General features: G+C 35.2%; 1 protein-coding gene across 2 annotated transcripts in view; it reads right to left on the bottom strand.

The window, feature by feature from the left end:
- The window catches only part of LOC131050582 (probable sodium/metabolite cotransporter BASS1, chloroplastic), a 77,554-nt gene extending 70,706 nt beyond the window's left edge, over nucleotides 1–6,848 (bottom strand). The window contains exon 1 of one of the 2 annotated variants that reach the window (XM_057984780.2): nucleotides 5,824–6,848. In XM_057984780.2, the coding sequence (XP_057840763.2) occupies nucleotides 5,824–6,268 (445 nt within the window). In that variant the 5' untranslated portion in view covers nucleotides 6,269–6,848. Of the gene's footprint in view, nucleotides 1–4,119; nucleotides 4,380–5,823 lie in introns of those variants that run through there. The other variant, XM_057984781.2, reaches the window with a different exon arrangement.
- Between the last annotated feature and the right edge of the window lie 15,694 nt (nucleotides 6,849–22,542).

Genomic DNA, 22,542 nt, shown 5'->3' on the forward strand with positions numbered 1-22,542 from the left:
GGAGACTTCTGACAAATAAATATCCTTCCATGTTTTTTACACTATGTGCAGCACATTGCCTTGATCTAACCCTAGAGGACATTGGAAAAATTGAATGGGTTAAGGCGGCATTTCAGAAAGCTCACAAGGTTACTAAATTTGTTTATAATCACACAAGGGTTTTGGCTATAATGTTGTCTTTCACAAGAGGCAAGGAGCTAGTTCAACCAGGAATGACAAGATTTGCAACATATTTCCTTGCATTACAAACATTATGTGAACAAAAAGGTAATTTGAAGCGAATGTTTGTTTCAGCTGAGTGGATGGAGTTTGGTTTCACAACTCAAGCAAATGGCATAGCAGTGGCAGAGTATATGTATTCTACCACATTTTGGGAATCTATTGAATAGATTGTAGAATTTTCAAAGCCTTTAGTAAAAGTCTTGAGGCTGGTGGATGGAGATAAACCCCCCATGGGATATGTGTATGAGGCCATGGATAGGGCCAAGGAGGTGATAAGGAGTAAGCTGGAAAATAACAGGGATAGGTATATGCCGTTGTGGGACATAATTGATAGGAGATGGGATGGACAAATGCACACTCCTCTCCATGTTGCGGGATACTTTCTCAATCCTTTGTTATTCTATAAGACTGATTTCCTAGAAATTGATGCTGAGATCAAACAAGGCTTCTTCAAGTGCATGGAAAAAATGTTTCCTGACTTGAAAAAATTTGATGCGGCTACGATAGAGCTGGAAATGTACAAGCATGCTAAGGGCTTTCTCTCTTCTAGGGCTGCTATACAAAGCAGAAAGACAATTCAACCAGGTAGACTCTATAAACTTTTGACAATCTCTTTATTTTGCCAACCATTAAGTTTGTTAAGATTATAAAATATTCTTAGTCTTACAATATCATCTCCATATAATGTGTTTTTCAGCTACATGGTGGGCTTCTTTTGGAGATGAAATACCAAATTTAAGGTGGATGGCGGTGTGTATTTTGAGCCAACCATGTAGCTCATCAACTTGTGAGCGTAATTGGAGTGTGTTTGAACAGATACATTCCAAGAAACGCAACCGCCTATCACAACAACGACTGAATGACTTGGTATTTGTTCATCACAACCTCCGCTTGAAGATAAGGAAAGCTCAAGGTGAGAATATTAATATATAGTTGCAGTTTTTTGAATTGTATTCACTATTCATTGGTTTTTCATTTGTAAGGGAAACACTAATTTCTACATGGGCAAAATCAGGAACTATTGAGGAATGCTTGCCAATTGACCTCGATGAGATATATCCAGAGTGCGAGTTGATTTCTGCTGATGATGATGATGATGTTGTTGTTGTTGATCGTCCGCTTGTGTCTGAAGATTTTGATATCATGAGGCAAGCCAACTTTCGTCCTGAATGGGTTTAAGGAATTAGGACAGGCTCTTACTCAGGAGCTTCATCATCAGGGCCTCCTGCCCTCTAGCATGTCATTGCCTACATTTGAGATTTTGGAATTTTGTACTTAGTTTACAGGTTGACTTTGTTCAAAGTCACAAACTATATTGTAATTGACATTTTGACATCTATCACTATCTAGATATTATTTATGGTGTAGTATATTTTGTGCAACGTAATCAGTGATATGAATATAAACAACGAAAATCTATTTCCTGCAATTCATGTGTTCAAGTGTCTATTTTATTTGCCTACAATATCTCTATGCTATGGAAATACCCTAAAATATATTAAAAAAATAGTTTTTGATTGTTTTTTTGCAATTTTTTACCTTTTTTTGTATATCCAATTTTTTCCCCATTTTTTGAAAAAATCTTATACTTCTGTTTTGCCAATTAATTCCCCAAACGATTATTGTTTCCTTGATCTAAACCACGCTTTTTATAAGTTTTAGAGACTTGAGGGGCAAAATAACATGCTGTGATCCTGAGAAGACTACTGTTTTCCATGATTTTGACCCATATGAACTGTTTATTAGAGTCTACCTTTTCCAATTGAATGACACGTCCTTTTTCTTTCACTATAACCATAATACCCCCATGGCCTTTACCATTTCCCGCTGCCTCATTCCAAACTGCCAACTTCCAATATCCTTCAAACAAGGGAGTTTTACATCCTTAGTGCTCATATGTCTCTATGAGACAAATAATGTTTTTGCCTTCCACAATGGGCCCTAACCCAGGCCCACGCCTCCAAGGATAACCTCTGCAATTCCAACATACTAAACTTAAAGGAACCTGGGTTAAGTTTAATTGCTATTTGTTTTGATGTGGAAGATTCAAAGTTGAGTTTTCATCCCTACAAGTGAATGTTGACCTTGTCATATAGTTGCCTGTCGAAGAGTTTGTTGCCAAATCATTGCTGCCCACTTGCTGCTTTGCATTGGAAAGGTGACCAAAATGGGCAATAATTGTTTTACCTTTGAATAGCCATGCCCTTTTGCCTTCATTTCTAGTAGTTCTAATTTTTGCCACTTCAAACCTTCTTTCTTCTTGCTGCCTCATAGTTAGATCTTCCTCGAGAAGAAAACAAGAACCCCTTAAAAGTTGTCTCTTGCTCAATAGATTTTGTTTGTCATGAATATTAGACAAAATCACTTTTATGGGCCTATCCCTTACATCAGATAACTTGCCAACCCTCCAAGCTTCGCAGATTTGACCTTTCCAAAGTAGCACTTCGCTCAGAAAGTCCCTTGATAAATCAAGAGTGTGTTCACCTTCACCTTAATATTTTACGCCTTTGATAATTATGTTAAATGCCCTGACTTGCCTTTCTTTGATCTCTCTCTCTTGGGTATGAGCTAAGTGTATATCTTCTTCCACACTTGAACGAGCAGAGTGTTTACTACTCTTATCCCAAGTTTCGATAACCTCTGCGAAACTCTTTCTTTCCTCTGCAATTTATGCCTTTCTTAACACAGTAGCCTCATATATCGATTTCTCCTTATCATGGAGTGCCTCAGCGTTAGCTGAAACTTTATTTGCTTCCATTGAAACTTTCGTATTTTGCCATTCAACCTGCATATGCTGCCATTCGTCCTTCATGTTCTGCCATTCCAGTTGCCCAGCTGAGAGAGATTTCTGCAACAGTGAAATTTGTTCTTTTAGAGCCTTGTTAATGTCTGCCAGAGATTTATTTGCTGCAGCCATAACATGAATTTTAAGGTCTCTTTCTTGCTCTTTAGCCTCTAGAAGTTCTAACCTCTCCTTGGCCATCAATAATTCTTGCACATATAACTCAGAATTCCAAGTGAGAGGTGTAGAAGTAGGGTTGTAAATGACAGATTCAACAAATTTACTACTGTCGCACGGAAGGTTGTTGCCATCTAAATAGGAAGGAGGGGGCAACTTGAGGCCACCCTTTTGCCTTGCCCCCTATTTATTGACCCTCTGGCAATGTTTTTTCTTTTCATGTGCCCATTTCAGACGAGCAAGTCTGCGTTTTAGAATGCCTTTGAACTGCCTGGCATTGACCCAGAGCCATTTACCAGTATTGCCTAGCAAGGCGATCTTTACTTGACCCAACATATTGGTTTTGAAATGCACAGGGATTTCGTGACTGTTTATGACAAGAGATTGCGTGACCGTGTTAAACATACCAGAGATAGGGATTTGAACTACACCATCCCTTTGAAACATTTCTCCTGTTTTCAAGTTGTCATTTGCTGCAGTACTTAATTCTGAGATTTTAATTTCTCCACCCACTGCTATACCTATACCTAACTGTTCCTCTGTCACAGCTGTTTGAACTGCCAAAATGTTATTGTCATCATGGGACCTAGTTATCTGAGATTCACTAGGCCCTGGTGAATTTGTTTGCAGTATTTCACTCATTTGGTTCTACCTGATGTAACCCGAGGTTACCCAAACCCCAGTTTGCAAATTTGAGAAGGTTTTTACCAAACCCAGTTGCAAGCCTGAGAAAAGTTTTCCAAACCCTACTACCGTTGGAATTGAAAAAGCATTGCTCTGTTTTTATGATAGCCTGCGGTTATTTTAAGCCCAACTTGCATGTGTGAGAAGGTTTTCATACCCGGTAACAATGCCGGAAACAAAGTGTCGAACAAAGGGACAAAGTAACGGGAAAACATTAAATTAAGTGGCTCCAGGAAAGTAAGAAAAAGGCAGACCCGTTCTCGCCAGCAACTGCTCTGGGCCCACGGTGAAAGAAAAACGACAAAGCCACCCTCCGAGAACGCAACTTCCAGTCTGAAGCGCAGCTTCCAGCGTCTTCATATGATTAATTTCTTCCCCGGGTCATTGATATAACGTTTGCTTTTTTAGCCGTATAGAATTGAAATTCATGTTGACAGGATATGCTAAAATTCATAATTTCTTGTTTGGCGCGTGTCTTTCCGAGTATTTGCCTTTTGCTTTCAATAAGCGTCTAAGCCTGAAATGGATTTAACTGGTGAGTCTCCAATCTGTGATATTATATTTTGCGATAAATACAGTAGAGGTGGACGAATTAAGGCAATTAAGAAAGGAAAATGTAAAAATATAGGAATTTTTAAATATATATATAACAGTAATAAAGTATTTATTATGGTGAAGTGAATCACTTATTTTTTTAAATTAATGTATCAAAATTAAGGATGCAAGACAATAGAATTAATTACAATTATATTCTTATATTTATAATAATTTAGAAAAAAAATCTTTTGTGATAAAAATTTAAAAAATACAATTTTAATATTATTTATTAGAAAAAAATGTACTTAAAAGAAAAATCTATCTTTTATTGTTCAAATGCTCCACTATTGTTCATTGGTCAATAGTTAATAACAATAATACTAGAAATTGAAAATGGAAGGGTCACCTTTGTTATTAGAAACTCTAAATGGGATATGTTATTGGGTGGATCTAACCATCTTGGTTAAAAAAAGAACTATGAGCCAAAATGGGAAGCCCTCTTGGTAAGATTTCAAGTGGCATGTGGCTATTTATAAGAAGACTGATATAAGGGGACTCTAAAATTTAGTGGCAAATTTCGTAACCAATCAAGGTGTTCTTCAAGAAAACTTGGTTGTAATGTTGGAAGCAATTATGCAAAGGAATGGGAGAACCTTGATGATATTCCCCTTCGGATGATTAAAGGCTAGCTTGTGCTTGTTTTTATTATTTTTTATTTATTCTCATAGCCAACCAAGGTGTTCTTCAAGAAAACTTGGTTGTAGTGATGGAAGCAATTATGCAAAGGAATGGGAGAACCTTGATGATATTCCCCTTCGGATGATTGAAGGCACGCATTTTATATGGATTAAGGTTCTCTCATTCATTTGTTGGAATAAATTAGATTTATTCTATTTATTCTCATTAAGTTTACTTAAGATAGCTTTAGTTATCTTAGATGTCATTCTAGATAGAGATGAGTTAGTATTATGCATTTGATTTTGTTATAGTGTAGTTGTACCTACTCCTACCTACTCTCTCATCTCATTGAACCACATGGCATTACTTGTCCTCTCAATTGTCTAGCCTCTTGCCTATATAAGCAAGCTTATTTGTACATCGTAACATATCAATTCCTACCTCCAATGGCAAGTACCGACAACATTGTAGAGAATCTCGCAAACAAGCTTAAACTTAGGCATTCTAAGAAGCATTGATTAGCATTAAAACACAAAGACTCCCATATGAAAATCAAATCAAAGAATATAATCCACTCTGAAAATCATTCATATGAATCCTGAATATCGAATTTTATGACCTTAATGTCATATTTCAAATCCTGCAATTTTAATTCTTCATATCTATTGATCCATAATTTTATTTTTAGCAAGCTGGTATTCTGCCTGCAGCAACTAATAATAAAATTGAAAAAATACAATTACCTAGCATGGTTATGCTAACCCCAGCAATCTGCCACTTTCCTCTTATCCAACGAAAAGCCTGGGGGCGGATCAATCCGCCAAAGCAAGCCAATGCGACCCACAATGGAAATCCATCGGAAAGAATGGCTCCTAACTGTAAAACTCTACCACTCCAAATCCCATCATCCAATCCCTCACCCTCCTGCCTTTTGCACTCCACCTTCGTCACCTTCCCAGATCGAAACCCATGCAAAGCCATTGGTCTTCTGCATGGGTTTGCATTTATCATTTCCAGAGGAACCTCAGGATTGCCAAGCGCAAAGGAAATTTGATTCTTTCTGAAAGTTGAGAAATACTGTGGACGGGAGATCTGAATTGGAGTACTAAGAGGAGATCGAGCTGAAACTATATGCGAAATTCGGAATTTAAAAGGCTCGAAAGAGGTAGTGGAGCAGATTCCAGCCATTGGGGATTCGATCTTACGACCTGGCAGAGATTAAATGTCACAATATATAGCGGACAAGGGCAGAGATTGGCAGGGGTTCAAATTTAGGTTTTCAAATTGTATTTGAGGTATAACCGCATACCCGATTTTGACGTCTAAGGTTCATTTAATTTAGCCAAAAGGCTATGATTGCGACAACTCCTGCCGGAATATTTATTTTTTCCTCGGTGAAAACTGTCTGATAAACCGGCAACTGTGGCAACTGTCTACGCCGGGAAATTTGCCCCTCGATCTAACACTACCGCAAAATTAAGAGCAAAAACCATATAATCAGCTGATATTCATCTGCTGCTTCTCTGCCAAAACTGTAGAATGTGTTAATCTTTTGCATCTCTATATCCTGAGAATGAAAGAGAATTTGTACTTTCGAGAGGTCACAGGTTCAAGTTTTGTACATCTGAGAGGTCACAGGATCAAATCATGAAGTAAGATATGTAAGCCAAAATAGATTATCTGCTACAGTGAGCTATAAAAGAATCCATTCAATTATTTCATTTGCAAAAGAAGTGTGTTTTGAATCGCTGCTGTTTGCAGTGTTTGAAAGCTGATTTGATTGTAGGGCGCTACAATAAAAGTTTTATTTTAGTACCTGCATAAGGGAATTGTGGATGTTATTTTCATGACCCTATTATATGAAGGAGATATAATAAAAAAAAAATTTAAAAAAAATTCAATTAAATTAATAAAAAAAAATTTAGAGAACATAAATCTTTAAATTAATTTGTGAATTAAATTATAAAAAATAACAAGTGCCACATAGTGGCTAGTATTTATCTTTTGTATAGTTTTAATAATAATTATGATTTAATTTTAATAATGATTATATTTTAAAAATTATAATAATTAAGATAAAAAAATTAAACATAATTATTTCATAATAATTAAAATTTTCCCTTAAAATTTTATACAATTTGATATTTTTATTATTTGATTTGATTATAGATCTTTTTTTTTTATTTATTTATTTATTTTTTTGGGTAAGTGCTATCAAGATGGGGATAGCGCCCTATATTGAAACAGTTTGTTACATAGAAGATTATGTCAACTGTACAAAACATAGGACCATAAAAGATTAGTTGTACAAAACATAGGACCAATCGACATAATAATCGACATAATCGGCATTTACATATAGACAACATAATGCATCACAAAAATAAAGAAAGTTTACATTACAATAGCATTGACTAACGGCAAGTACTAATAATTATATAAATAAAATATTGTGTTTCTACAATTCATATGATAATAAGTTGTTTTTAGTTATATTAAAAAAGTTAATATGAACCAATCACGAACAAGTTTTAACTTTTAATTTTTTCAATCTTTTTATTTACTAGAGCCTAGTTGTACAAATTTTAGCATTATAAATTCCAAAAATTATTTTTCTATACACGTATTCGCTAAATACAATTTAGTTTCTAGGAAATCCAAAATAAATGGATTTAGTGGCAACTATATAGTGTGTATATATTTTATCATTGATTTTATTTAGTTATTTGTCAATATTGATTGATTTTAATATTTAATAAGATTTTGTCAAAATTATTAATTGTTTATTGTTTATATTTTAATAAAATTATTAATTATTTCATTGAGTGATTTTTTTAGATTGCTATTATTATTATTCTTCATTAAAAGATCTTATTTTTAATTTATATTTGACATTATAAATAACATTAAATTTTTACACTATAATATACTACTAATAATTTAATAATAATATAAAATAGTATATTAATAACAATGCATTTTTAATTATTACAATAGAAAATTGTTTATTATATTAGGGTTGGAGTTAATAATAGGGTTCAATTAGGATTGGATTGGAGTTGGTGTTCCTAGATTTAAAATGGGATTATAAGGTTAGGGTTTAATTACTATTAAGGTTATGGTTAATATTACGATTAGAGTTAATGCGGCTAAGATGTAATTACATATTTTCTTGATCAGCAAAAGCTAAGATAAATAATATAAAATAAATTAAATTAAACAATATACTAGTTACAATTAATAAATTACTATTTCAACTACAAATTAACAAGAAAGATAAATAATATAAATTAAATTAAATTAAATTAAACAATATATTAATTAAAATTAATAAATTAATATTTCAACCACAAATTAACAAGGCAAGTACTTGCCACTATGTGGCACTTGTTATTTCTTTGTTGTCATTTATCTTTCATTTTTATTTGGTTTTAAGTTTATTTTTAATTTTTTTTGCTTCATTTAACATGTTCCTTTATCTATTCTCTTTATCCAGGTTTCTTTTTATTTCTTATTTTTATCTTCATCCTATTCCTTTGTTTCCTTGTATTCTTTTGTTATTGTATTTGTTCTTTATCTTCTTTTCTCTATTAATGTATTTGATTGTTTATTTCTCTTTTCTCTTTTTTTTTTCTTGTAATTTTTTGTTCTTTTTTTTACTTCTATCTTATTTATCCCCTTTTCTCCTTTTACTTATTTTTATTTGCTTATCTTGTCAATCCATTTTGCGCTTTGTGCCCTCTCACTCTTTTTTTTAGCCTTTCAAGTGTGCTACTTGGTCATTTTTCATCCTTGCTTGCTCTCTATTATCTTCTTGATGGATCACAAAGTGTGATCCGAAATGTTGATGCTTGAAAAATTTTACACAATCTAACCTAAAATTTGTTTTTGTTTTTTTTTTATCGATAAAAGGCCAAGGCCAAAGAATTTTATTAATTTAAAAAATAGATAGATTTGCATTTGCACCTCCATTCAGTGTGGCCACCGATAGGAAAGAATGGAGGGAAGAAAACCTTCGGTCTAGCCCAGATCCCTCAAGGATCAGAAAAATTAAGAATGCAATACAAAATGGAGGTACAAGATCACAAAGGAAACTTGTCCAAAATAATGAAGATTGTTTGTAGAAATCCTTTGTGTAAAGTTGAGCAGCAAATTGCCCATCTCTTAGGGTGATGCTGCCATTTGTGGGCGACAATTCTTGCTATTCCTGAAACACAGGGTTAAGCATGCTCTGCTCCTTATGTTGCACAAAATCTTGAGAAAATATTTCACCAGAATGTTAGGAAAAGGAAAAGTGAACAAGTCAACCTATACAATATATCATACCTGCCTGGATGGTCACCCTGTTAGGATACACAGCTCAAAATATTAGTCTCAAAAAATCTCCAGAAACATAATGTGAGAGAGATTACCCATCGAAGAGCATAAACTCAATAAATATTAACGACGCAAATTCTATAAATATTTCTACAAATAGATCGTTGGGAGCTACCATCCTAAAGAAAATGGTTCGAGAGCCTTCAAGGCCCTAATTGAGTGTCATGGGAAAGCTTTAAGTAAATCAAGCATGCCCTTAAGAATTTTGATAGAACCCTTGAAACTTCCACTGACATCAGAATCCTAAAAGTTATCGCCCAAACCAAAGCCATCGGATGTACACACTAACCTCTCACTGAAATGTCTAGTTTTATCAAAATGGTACACCTGTTGAATCGAAGAAACCTATCGATGTTTCATCGATAAGATGATTTAACGAATAGACTTGAGCCTCAATGAGCTTCAAAAGAGACTTATCGAAAGCATTATTTTTCATCGATAGAAGGTATATCAAAGAAACCAAAGGAGGTTTTGTCGATGAAGCCAGGCTACCGAAGAAACTATGGTATCGATAGGACATGTAATGAATTCACCGAAGAAGATAGTTCTATTGAAATGATGAGATCGAAGAAACGGGGGAAGGTTTTATCGATAGGACTATTCGAGAAAAGAAGGGTGTCGAAGAGATACTAAAGTTATTGGCCGACAGAGACAATTTCATCGAAAGATAAAGGGTCGATAAAACATAAGAGAGTTTCATCGATATAAAAAGGGTATCGAAGGAAAGGGAACACCGATGAACCTAAGAGGGACTCATCGAAAGCATTGATTCCACTGAAAGAGGATATCAAAGAAAGCAGAGACGGTTTTCATCGACGGGAAAAGGCTTCTGAAGAAATAATACCATCGGCGCAACATGAAGGAAACTTACCGAAAGAAGCGTTCTTATCGAAAGAATGATCACGATCAAACAGAAGGAAGCTACATCAATAAAAGATATCGATAAGAATATGAGTTTTGAGGAGGCTAAAAGGCATGTTACCGATGTGTGTGGTTTTACCGATGCAACTTTATCGAGAAAGATTACGAATGAGCTCATCGATGAAAGATGATAGTGGAAGCAAATCATCAAAAGAAAGATGGCCTCGATGAAACAATAGACCCATTCATCAGAGTGTAGTGATGTCGATAGAAAAAGTGTTTTGATGGAAGGACAAAGGAAGTTACCGAATCCCAAGGTTCCTTCAACATGAGACCCAACAATGTCTCATCGATATAAAAAAGGTATCGAAAGAAAGGAAATGTCGATGAACTTTAGAAAGGACTCATCGAAGATAGTAATTCCATCAATAAAAGATATCGAGGAAAGTGGAGATGGTTTTCATTGACGGGAAAAGGTCTTCGAGGAGATAATACCATCGGTGCAAAGGGACTCACCAAAAGAAATGTTCTCATCAAAAGAATAAGGGCGATTAGACAAAAGGCAGTTACATTGATAAAAGATATCGATGAGGAAATAGGTTTCGAGGAGGCTAAAGGCATGTCTTCAATATGCGTTGTTTCGCCGATACAACTTTATTGGTGGAAGACAACAAGAGAAGGTAAAGAAAGGCTTCGGTGAGACATTAGATCCATTCATCGATGAGGCATAGTGATATCGATGGAAGAAGTATTTTGGTGGAAAAATAAAGGAGCTCACCAAAGCCCAAGGTTTCATCAACATAAAAACCCGATGGATATCAAATAGGAAGCAGTGAGGAGACAACCCTAGCGACCGAAAATATTATATCGATGAATGAAGGAAATACTTGATCGAAGTGATATTCGAAACAAAAGTGTTAGTTAACGGTTATATGTTGAGAAGCCAATATTTAAATTGAATGTTTGTCTGAGTATCTATAGGAAAATACAAGGGGCAGGAAGAGGAATAAATAAGGGGGTTAAAACAGAGTCTGGGCAAGAGAAACATAAGGGGATGAAAGGAGGAACATGCTAACGACCACTTAGGACACGAAAACAAAAGAGGGGGTTGCCTTAAGGTGGCACAGACAGGAGATTGATGCCATCGGCTCCCAAGTTGGCCAACTCATCTACTCTTTTATTTCCCTGCCTATAAATATGATTGACTATGAACCTATCAAAATCTCTGCATAAGTCAAGAGCTTTTGACAACAAAGTATTTAGTCTCCAACTAGGCATACTACCTTTCCTCAGAGCATTAACAATTATAGCCGAATCTCCTTCAATTTCTAAGTTCTTAACTCCTAGTTTCCTACATAAATGCAGACCCTCCACCAGGGCCATAAGTTACGCCCAATTGTTGGTGTTGATGCCAACCGGAGAGGCAAGGGTTGCTAGTTCCTTGCCTTCCCAATTATGAACAACACATCCTATCCCTGCTTGCCCTAGGTTGCCATGGGATGCCTCATCAAAGTTTAGCTTCATCCAACCTTCGCCTGGGGGCTGCCATCTGCATGCATCTCTTGATCAAAGACTTTCAATAGGACCATCTCCTACAAAGGGAGGAAAGGATAAGCCTTCCCAATGTTTTATCATCTTTTCATCCCAATAAGTGATAGACGCATTCTTCAATGTGCCTAATGATAGTCGGTTGTTCATGAGCTCAGTGATAGCTGACTCTATCATGTTAATGATTCTGGGAACCTCTAGTTTTTCATTCTTAAAGAGACATCTATTTCTCTCCTTCCATAGTTCCCACATAATGGAAGAAGGAAGAGTTGTCCATAAACCTTCAAAGAGACAGCCATGCCTGAGGAGAGGCCATGCCTTGAGCATTCCAAAGATGGTGTGGGGGAAGGCCACAGACCATTCAAGTTTGTTGGTGAACCAGATTTAAAATTTGTGAGAAAAGGGGCAATTAAGGAGGATATGATTGGTGTCTTCCTCGTTTGCCTCGCAAAGAGGACATCTACTAGGGCCCTCATACCCCATTCTTCTAAATTTGTCCACAATTAGGAGCTTGTTTTGAATCGCAAGCCAGGAGAAGATACCTGCCTTAGGTAGACAATATTTATCCCAGCAAAGTTTCAAGGAAAGCTCAGTCATAGGTCTTATAAACTATTTGGAGATGAGAGAGTACCCATCCTTGGAGTTGTATTCTCCTCTTAGGGAGCCATCCCAGATGAGCTTGTCCTCAACCTAACCTAAGGCAATGTTCCTTGATTTAAGAATTGCCATAAGTTTTTGTTTATCCCTTACCGGGATATCCTCATCTTCCTTCTTGATCCACTGCCAACCAGCCCCATCCTCTGAAGGGGGGATATAGTTGTTTAGCAGGGGTCTTCTATGATATTCAAGAAGGATACGAGTAGCACCAAAGTCATGGATATTATCAATAGCCTTATATCCACCCCATGAATCCGACCAGAAAAGAGCTTTATCCCCGAGCCCCACGTTCCAAGTAAGTCTGTCAAAGATAATCCTCCTACAGTCTAACATAAAATTCCATAGGGAGGACCCTCTGGGAGGGTTGGTTTCTCTAAAGATTTGGATAGGATTCCCTCCATTAAGGTATTTGTGGTGCAGCAAGTGAGCCCATTTGAGGTGGGGGGTTCTGAACATCCTCCAGACCAACTTGGCACCCAAGGCTTTACCATGATCACAAAGGTTTTTAATGCCAACTCCTCCTTCTTTAGGTTTGCATATCTTGTCCCAGGATATGAGTGATATTTTACAATTGTCATTAGCACCTTTCCAAAAGAAAGTCCTGAGATGCTTGTTGAGCTCTGCAAGTTTAGAAGATAAATGTTGACAGGAGAGCTGGTAAATGGGCATAGCTGACAAGATCGATCTAACCAAGGTTTCTCTACCTGTAGATGAGAGTCATTTTCCTTTCCAAGTGTTAATCCTGGACTTGATTTTATCCACCAATTTATCCCATAGTTTTGAGGGTCTTCTACCCTTGTCAAGGGGAATGCCTAGGTATTTGCAAGGAAGAGTTCCTTCACTAATCTCTAGGACATTGCTGATTACTTTTCCTAAGGAGAGGTCTATATTGAACATAAAAACTGTGGACTTGGCTAGATTCACCTCTTGACCCGAGGCTAGAATATAGGAATTAAGGATTCCTTTGAAGGTGCTCGCTTCCCTTACACTTCCCTACCCAAAAAGCATTGTGTCGTTGACAAAATGCTGGTGCGTAAAGGGAGGGAGGCCACTGGTAATGGGGATTCCTTGGATCCCACCTTCCTTTTTGGCCTTAGAGATGGATCTACCTAAGGCTTCAGCCATGATGATGAAGAGGAAGGGGGACATAGGATCTCCTTGCCTAAGCCCTCTTGAGCTGCTAAAGAAACCTTCTGGGGAACCATTAACCAAGACCGAGAATTTGGTGGTGGATATACATTCAAAGAAACTTTGTTGTAAGCTTTGCTTATGTCTAATTTGACTAGCATACTTGGGGCCCTGTTGAGCTGGACCGAATGAATGGCCTCTTGGGCTATAATAACCCCATCATAGATTGATCTATCTGCTACGAAGCTAGTTTGTACTTCACTAATGATAATGGGGAGAAGATTCTAGAGTCTGGCTGCTAGGGTTTTGGTTAAGAGTTTGTATAGAGTGTTGCAGAGGGCTATTGGTCTGAAGTCATTAAAGCTTTCAGGATTCTCTTTTTTGGGGATGAGAACTAAGAAGGTATTGTTGATTTCTTTGAAAATCTTACCAAAGTTCCTAATACCTTCTAAGGCATTCATGATCTCTGTCCCCATAAAACCCCAACATTTTTGGAAAAAGCTAGTGGGGAAGCCATCCGGGCCTGGGGCCTTGTCGGGATTCATCTTCATAAGGATAGATTTAACCTCCTCCTTAGAGAATTTCTTTGACAGGATTTTGTTGTGGTCATTGTTAATGAGTTTTGGAAGATTCTTGATAATATTGAGTTGGCCTCTAAGGTTGGAGCCTTCAATATTGTTTAAGATTTTATCAAAAAACCTTGCTGCCTCGGAGGCAACATCATTTGGTTCAAACAGGATGGAACCCTGGCAATTCTTAATTTTAGAAATTCAATTGACCCATCTCCTCTGCTTAGTACTATTGTGGAAAAACTTAGTATTTCAGTCCCCATCACTCAACCAAGTCTCCCTTGATTTTTGTTTCCAAAAGAACTCTTCTTTTGAGAGTATCTTTTCATATTACGAGGGTAGAGCCTTTTCTTTGAGGAAGAGATGCTCATCCATCCCCTTCTCAAGAACCTCAATGTTAACATTCTTAAGATCATTTTCTATTAGGAGTTTTTTTTATCGAAAATATTTCCAAAATTAGTCATGTTCCATTCTAAGAGCTTCCTTTTGATAAGCTTTAACTTGCTTGTGATAATAAACATCTTCGAACCAGAGAAAACAGAGCTTCTCCACCAGTTCTCAATTAAGTTTAAAAAGTTATCATCTCTGAAACACATGCTCTCAAATTTGAAGGGACATTTTTTAGGGGAGTGGTCAGATAATAAGATTAGTTGGAGTGGGAAATGGTCAGATCCTGCTAAAGGGAGGGGTTCTGCATTTAGGGTAAAGTTAAGCTCCGAGAGCCCTCCATGGATAAAGAACCTATCTAGTTTCTCAACAATGTTGCAAAAACCAAGCCTTCTATTATTCCAGGTGAAGGAATTATCTGTCGTCTGGATTTCCAACAGGGAGTTCCTATTGATCCAATGATTGAAATCTACAGCCGTTGGAGGAAGTTTATTGCTACCTCCTCTTTTGTCTGCTACCTTAATGATAGCATTGAAATCTCCCCCAATGATGCATACATCATTTGGGAAACTTTTAAGGAAAGACTCCAGTTCCACCCACACCCTAGCCTTATCCCTATTTTGGATAGGACCGTAAACGTTAATCAATTTGAATCTTAAGTTATTTTTATAACTTACTACTTCTCCTCCCATCCAATTTTGCTTAATCTCTAAAGGGGTAAACCAGATGAATCTAGAGTCCCAAATGATGGCTAAGCCCCCAAAGGCCCCTGTAGCAGGGGAGTGTTTTAGCTGTCTAATGCCTAGTTTTTTCTCGAAAAGGGCTATCTTAGAGGAGTTCATTTTTCATTTCTTGGATTAACATTATATCTGGTTTAGAATTAGAGATGCAGCGCTTTAAGATGAGCTGTTTGTTAGGGGCATTGAGACCCCTAACATTCCATGTTATGATTTCCATGGCTCTGTGGGGAGGAACTTCCCCTCCCCTGCATTAAAAAGAGTAGATATTTTAGACTGGCCCTTGGCATCTCCATCCTTTGATCTTAGTTCAGCAAGAGATCTCCTACCTCTTCTCTTACTGTGTTTAGCACAGTCAGGAGAGTCCTTACTTCTATCAGAGCTGAGAATGCCTAGAGTATTTGGGTTATCATTTTCTAAGTTATCTAATGCTATAAATAATTCATCTATTTCTAGGTTGGCTCTGGTAACATCCACTAGATTTTTTATTAAGAGATCCTTTTGTCTTTCCAACTCCTCATCATCACAAATTTCAGCAACCAATTGATCCATGAGGTTGTTTACTACTTCTTCCCCTACAAAATTGGCAATGATGTTGACTTCCCTAGCCACTCGATCACTCTCAGATTCTACAATTGAATCAGAAATAGCCTTCAAAGGTGGAGGGTAATCCCTACCTCCTCAAATCCCTCCAATATTGAGGCTAGAGAGATTGGATGATCCTGCAAGGATGCCATTCCTGGATCTGGGGAAAGCCTATCCATTACTGTTGATTGCTCAGGGGTAATTAGTTTCATTAAAAGGGGAGACCCCAAGGGACCAACTTCTTTGGAGGGATGAGAGAGCTAGATGATGACATATTTGTCAGACCGAGCTGCTCTTTCTAAGGGATAACCTCATTGATTTCACCTTCTTCCAGATCTTGATCCTTGAGAAGAGAGTCAGCTATAGGTGAATTTATAGTAAGCAGTGGAGGAAGAGGGGAACGAGAGGGCTTAACAGGGGAGATATGAGGATATAGGTCCGTGGTGAGATGATTAGGGTTAATATCAATCTTATAGCCCTCTAGGGTGAAACCTCCTCCTTCCACGAATCTGAATGGTGCGCCATTAGACTTAAGCAACGATTCAGGGAAGGGTTTCTCGAAGGGGATCTTCCTTGTCTTAGAATCTTCAAAGGGACCATTATAAAAGGGTAATTCTAGGGTTAAATAGGATTTATCACATTTCAGAGTTATAGGCTCTAAAGATTTAATGTTAATATTCATATTAACGATTAAGAGCTGGTTAAAGAAGCTTAGAGCTAATTTTTTGACTTCTACAAATTTACCTATTTTGTTGCCTATTATTCTTAAAAAGTCATTATTTTGCAATTCTACATAAAGTGAAATTGCTCTGTTAACCATGCAGGAATTGAATTGAGATGGGAGAAAGAGAGGTTGCCAATCCCAGCAATCAAACCCTAGACCCTTAAATGATAATATATCCCTGTTTAGAAATGAATTTCTCAGACTCTTATTACCACATTCAATAGCTAAGAAATTATCAGGAGGGATGTTAATTTTTACCTGGTTATTGAAGGAGGACGACACCCAGTTGGCAATTTGTTTAGACGAGATCCCCCAACCTTTCCAGTGAGCAAATATCATTTTGTCGCTGCAATGCATTTAATACCTGGCCTGGGTATGATTATCAATTTTAATGACCAACCCGTTAGGGGTAGCTAGGGAATTTGAAGGTAGATCCGACATTGGGTGCTTGACTTCCTTAGAATTGTGATAGCCAGGGGTTTCCATATCCTGTGATAATTTACCCAGAGATTTTCATGGAGGGATAGTATGGTAAGCAGAGGATCTCTTTGACTGCTTAGGTTTTACAAAACCCTCCTCCCTACAATTATTGGGAATTCATTTGTGGTCGTTTGGTTGCCTTAAAGCCCTTTTATTTCTACGGCTCACCAAATGCCAATCCCGATCCCAACCCTTGTAAAGAGGAGGGGGAGCCCTAACCTCATTAACTAGAGAGTGTTTTGTTTTTTCAAAGAAGGCCTCCTGATTGCGGGTCCATGAAATGACCCTACCAAGATCCTCAATCCCAGAGTTATTAGCCAAAACAACAAATCGATTTGCAAAGCCTCTGTAATTTCCCCATGGCGGATAAGAACGCTCAAAAAAGTAAGTCGATGCATTGCATCACTTTGTCGCACGCAAAGGCATTTTCGCACGCAGAGCATTCATAAACAATAAATTATCTAATCTAAAAATTGTTGATTCCAATAATAATAATTTCATAAATATGATTATTATTTGAACTTATTTATTTATTAAGAATAATATATATTTTGTAATTTTAATTCTTGTTGATTCCAATAATAATCTCATAAATATGATTATAATTATAATTTTAATTTATTTATTAATAATAATATTTTTTTTAAATTATATATTTTTAATTCTTGTATTTTTTTGTTTTTTTAGATGAATGCATTAAAGGGTATCAAAATACTCCAAAATAGAGAGGGCCAAGCCCTTACCCAACCATTGCTAATGAATCCACTTCACCAACAATAATGTCATCGTCTAACCCTGTCGGCCCTAATGCAATCCCCACGTCCTCCTTAGGAACTCCAAACCCACTTTTGCTTGAGCTTTTTGATAGCCTTCGTCATATATTGTATCAAAGATGAGAAATGTCACAAAAGGTAATTGTATCTCTGATAAATTATGGGCCATCATTTACCATGGGTCCTGAAACCCTAGCCTTAAATCACACACACTAAGCAACATATTAAATCTAGAAGTCAAAACTTAGTGTATCTAAATTAAGTCATCCACCTTTGACTACCTTCTCCAAGTAGTTGTGGATATCCATCCCCTCTCCATATCAACTTCGCACACTTCTCTACCACATCCCATTCTGTAAGATCCACAACCCACACCATGAATATCGAAATTGTGTCTATGTTTGTTCTATACTTACAAACCAATGCCAAATATTCATCGCCCATAAGCATTTTCATTGTTTATAACACTATTAGAGATTCATAATAAAAAATATTGTGCAAGCATCCATCTAAAATCAGTTTGTGGAAAACCATCATTCTTGCCTCACATTCATTGTAAAGGAAGCCTCAAGTCTCCATCCCACTCTCCCCAATCCTCCAATCCCAAACACTGCTCAAGAGAATGAAAAATACTTCATTCTCGCCAATATATAAATGCAAGTGAATGTTGGCATGCATGAGCTACACACATTGCCTCCTCTATTGATCTATGCAATCAAACCATACCTTAAGCCTCATAATACTTTGTCCCTTCTTAAATAACCAATTTGTTCCTCATCAATTAATTCATCAAGCTTCATCAAGCTCATGCCAAACATCTTTTAATGAAATATTTGCATACTTCCCTCACCTTTGTTTGACCCATTTTTTTAATTAATCCACCACCTTCTTTCTTCTCTATAGATGTGTGAGACACAAAACTCCACAAAGTCCTCTAATCAAGGATAAGAATGTTCTTAGTTTCTAGTTTGGAGTTTTTCAAAGTCTAATGGCATTCATTATAATTTAAGGACCTCCTTCCATATAGATTCTACTATAGCACAATTTCCATGTGATATAAGATCCCATTAAGTAGCATGCACTTTCGTTTTGAATTATTAGTTTCATTTTCCAATTTTTTTAATTTTATTGTCAAAATATTATTAGTCTCGCTTATCTATCTATAGGCGGAGACTAATGTTTTCATCTCACTTAATTAATTTGCTTTCAAAATTATGTCAAAAATTTTATTCTATGTTTTATCTTGATTTTTTATTAAAATTATTTTTCTCTCCATTTTTGTATTTTTTTGATTCGCTGATAGTTTATTTCCAAAAGTGAGGGGGGAAATATTGGGATCATTTTCTAATGTTTTGTAAATTATGATATTGATATTTATTTTATATTCATTCTCATCCTTATCCTTATCTATAGTTCACTTTATAGCTTATCATAATTAATTTATTAATATCATTTTTCTTTTTTTTTAACATTTTTCTCATTGACTCGCATATTTTTTTCTGGAGAAGAAAAATGCTGAATCAAATATGAGAAAAAAAAATTAAATGGTTTTCAAATGTCTTGTGGTAGGGATCTAAATATTTTTTGTTGCAGTTTTCTTGGTGGTTTTGTTATATTTTAAAAATATATATTATTAATTATTATATTTTTAAAAAATTATAAAACATTGATTATAAAATTAAAAAAAAAATACAATTTGACATTATTTATGATATCAAAAATAATTAAAAAATTACATAAACAAAATTAATTTTTTAAAAATCTTTTGAATATGTTTTTTGCATTTTTCTTTTTTTGAGTTTTTTAACTATGATTTTACTTGTAATTTTAATGTAAAAGTTAAAATGTAGATTGTATCAATTTTAATATAGTTTATCTTATTTTATTTTCAATCTTTTATTTCAATTATAGTTTTAATTTTTCAAATTTAATTTATTTAAGAATAACTATATTTATGTTCAATTTTATAATTAAAAAATTATTTGTTAATTTTGAATTTATCTTTCAATTAATGTTATTGTTATTTGTAATATCAATATTTTATATTCTTATTAATATTTTAATTTAGACTAAGAAATATAATTTATTTAACTAATATAATAATATAAAATAAAATAATATGATATAAATGTGCTTCATTTAAAAATAAATAAATCTTGATATAATAATATTATATAGTTAAATCTTATATATTTAATTTTTATATAAAACTATTATTCAATTATATTTATTTTATTTTTAAAATATATAATATAATCTATACTTACTACTATATGCAATATTTAAATATTATAAATTATTGTATATTATATTATATATACCATTTCCTATATATTTATCTCTTCCCCTTTATATACATGTCTCTTCCTCTCTCCCTATCGCAAATATGACATGTGTGTATTGGCAATGGATCCTCATTACTCTCTATCACTCTATATCACCATGTAGATTTGTCTTTCCTTCTCCCTCTTCCTCTACATCTTGCTATCTCTTTTGCTTTATATCTCCCTCTCTATCTTCCTACCTCTCTATATATGTTTGTCTCCCTCTTTATCTTTCTCTATCTTCCTCCTACTCTCTCTATCTATAGATGTGTGTCTCTATATTCATTTATGTCTATCCCTCTTTGTCCATCTCTATCCCTCTCACTATTCTTAGGCCTCTATATCTATATCTCATTGTCTCTTTATCGAGATATCTATCTATACTTCTTGTCCCAAATATCCCTTTATCTCAATCTTGTTATCTCATCCTCTCTCTCCCTCACTTTATTTCTATCTATATATCACTTGCTATCTCTATATTTATCTCTATATCTCTCCTTAGATCGCTACCTCTCTACTTCTACATATTTATCTATTTTATCTCTATCTATCCTCGTCGCATCTCTTCTCTCTCCTTCTCTCCATATCCCTTTCATCCATCTACATCTTTATCTATAGAGTTTCATCTCTATCTCCTTACCCACTCTCTCTCACTCTTCCCCACTCCATCTTTCCCTCTTTCCCTATTATGAATATAACATGAGCTTAATTATCTTCTCAATTTATAGGTTTTATTTCACTCCTGATTGGATCTTTGTAAGTGGATGCATAGTTGATTTGAAGATATGATTTCTTCATTAAGACCTTTGTTGCACAAACAACATCACTTGTTAAATGGCCTGCCAATTGACCTCATTTAATATACAAGAGTATGCAACTAATAGACCAAAAAATTCCCTAATTAACCTTCCACACCTCTTCAACATACATATTGCACACCAAGGTGCAATTGCTAGTTTTAGGCTAATGTCAGATTACTCCAATTGTCTTTTTTCACTTTCACTGTTGAAATATATGTATGTATATTTCAATATAAAAACAAAAATGGTGTCAAACAAAAAGACAATTGGCTTGATGTACTAGGCAAGCCAAAAACCACATAAAATCAATCACTAAGCTACTTCTGAAATCTAAACAACAATCAATCCTTTAATTTTTTTCACAAAAAATAATTACTCATTAGTTTTTAGCAAATAGGCAGGGACTCTAGCTGTATCATAACACTTTTTTGAGTTGTCTCTCATTACACACCCTGCCCCAAAAGGTCATGAATTACCTCAAGCGGTTCCATTGACATTAGCTTTTACCCACCCTTCCTTCATATGAATCCACCTTGTCTCCCTCCTCCCATTAAAGATCAAATCAACTTGACAAACCTCATTACCAAATTAATTCTAGTTTGTTTTATCAAGAATTTTTTTTTTTTTGAATTTAGAAAATGTGATTATTATTTTTTGGGTCGATAAAATATTATATGATTTTAATAATAATAATAATAAAGTAGCATTTATATCATCTTCAGCAAAAAGATATATTTAAAATGGGCAAACCCTGCCCTCCACCTACCAGCTCCCAATCCATCAAAATACTTTCAAATTAGAACATAGACCAAAAACACAAAATATACCCTCCCTCCATGCCTACAAAAATCCCTAAGGGCATTCAATCTGTAACACCCCATCATGAGGCCCAGAGGAAAAAACAAAATAGACAATGAAAAGTGAATAATTTTTTTTTTATATAAAGATTACATTACACATGCATAGAGATGCATAAATCAAGATGAAAAGTGATACACAATTAACAACTTGCAATTGTCCTCAAGGCCCCATAACGATGTAACTCATGGTAGAACTTCATCAAATAAACCCAACAAAGAACTGCTAAACAAATTACAACTTTGATCATTTACATAAGTACAAGATATATATGTCATTGCTAAAGATTATACATATGAACATCAAATACATTACAATGGATCCTTAAGATACAAATATCCAAGAGTCCCATGATGGGATAAATACATAAATCTGGTGCAATAATGTGTAGGGGAAAAAGTGATACTAAGCAAACATGCCCTAATCTCACTTTCAATCACACACTTGTGGAATACGAAAGAGCCTAGAGATATCACACAATTGGCTACTTCTTTTTGTGGAAGAGAGAGCCACGGGATACCTATTAGGATTTCTATTCCCTTGTTACAAATGATAGATAGAATGATGCAAGTTCAACTATTAACCCTAAAGTGTAAGTATGAACTAATAACAAGATTGCAGAATTGAGTTTAAACAATGGAAAGCTGTAAAGAC

Source organism: Cryptomeria japonica, chromosome 8 (genome assembly GCF_030272615.1).
Source record: "Cryptomeria japonica chromosome 8, Sugi_1.0, whole genome shotgun sequence".
NCBI classification, from domain to species: Eukaryota; Viridiplantae; Streptophyta; class Pinopsida; order Cupressales; family Cupressaceae; genus Cryptomeria; species Cryptomeria japonica.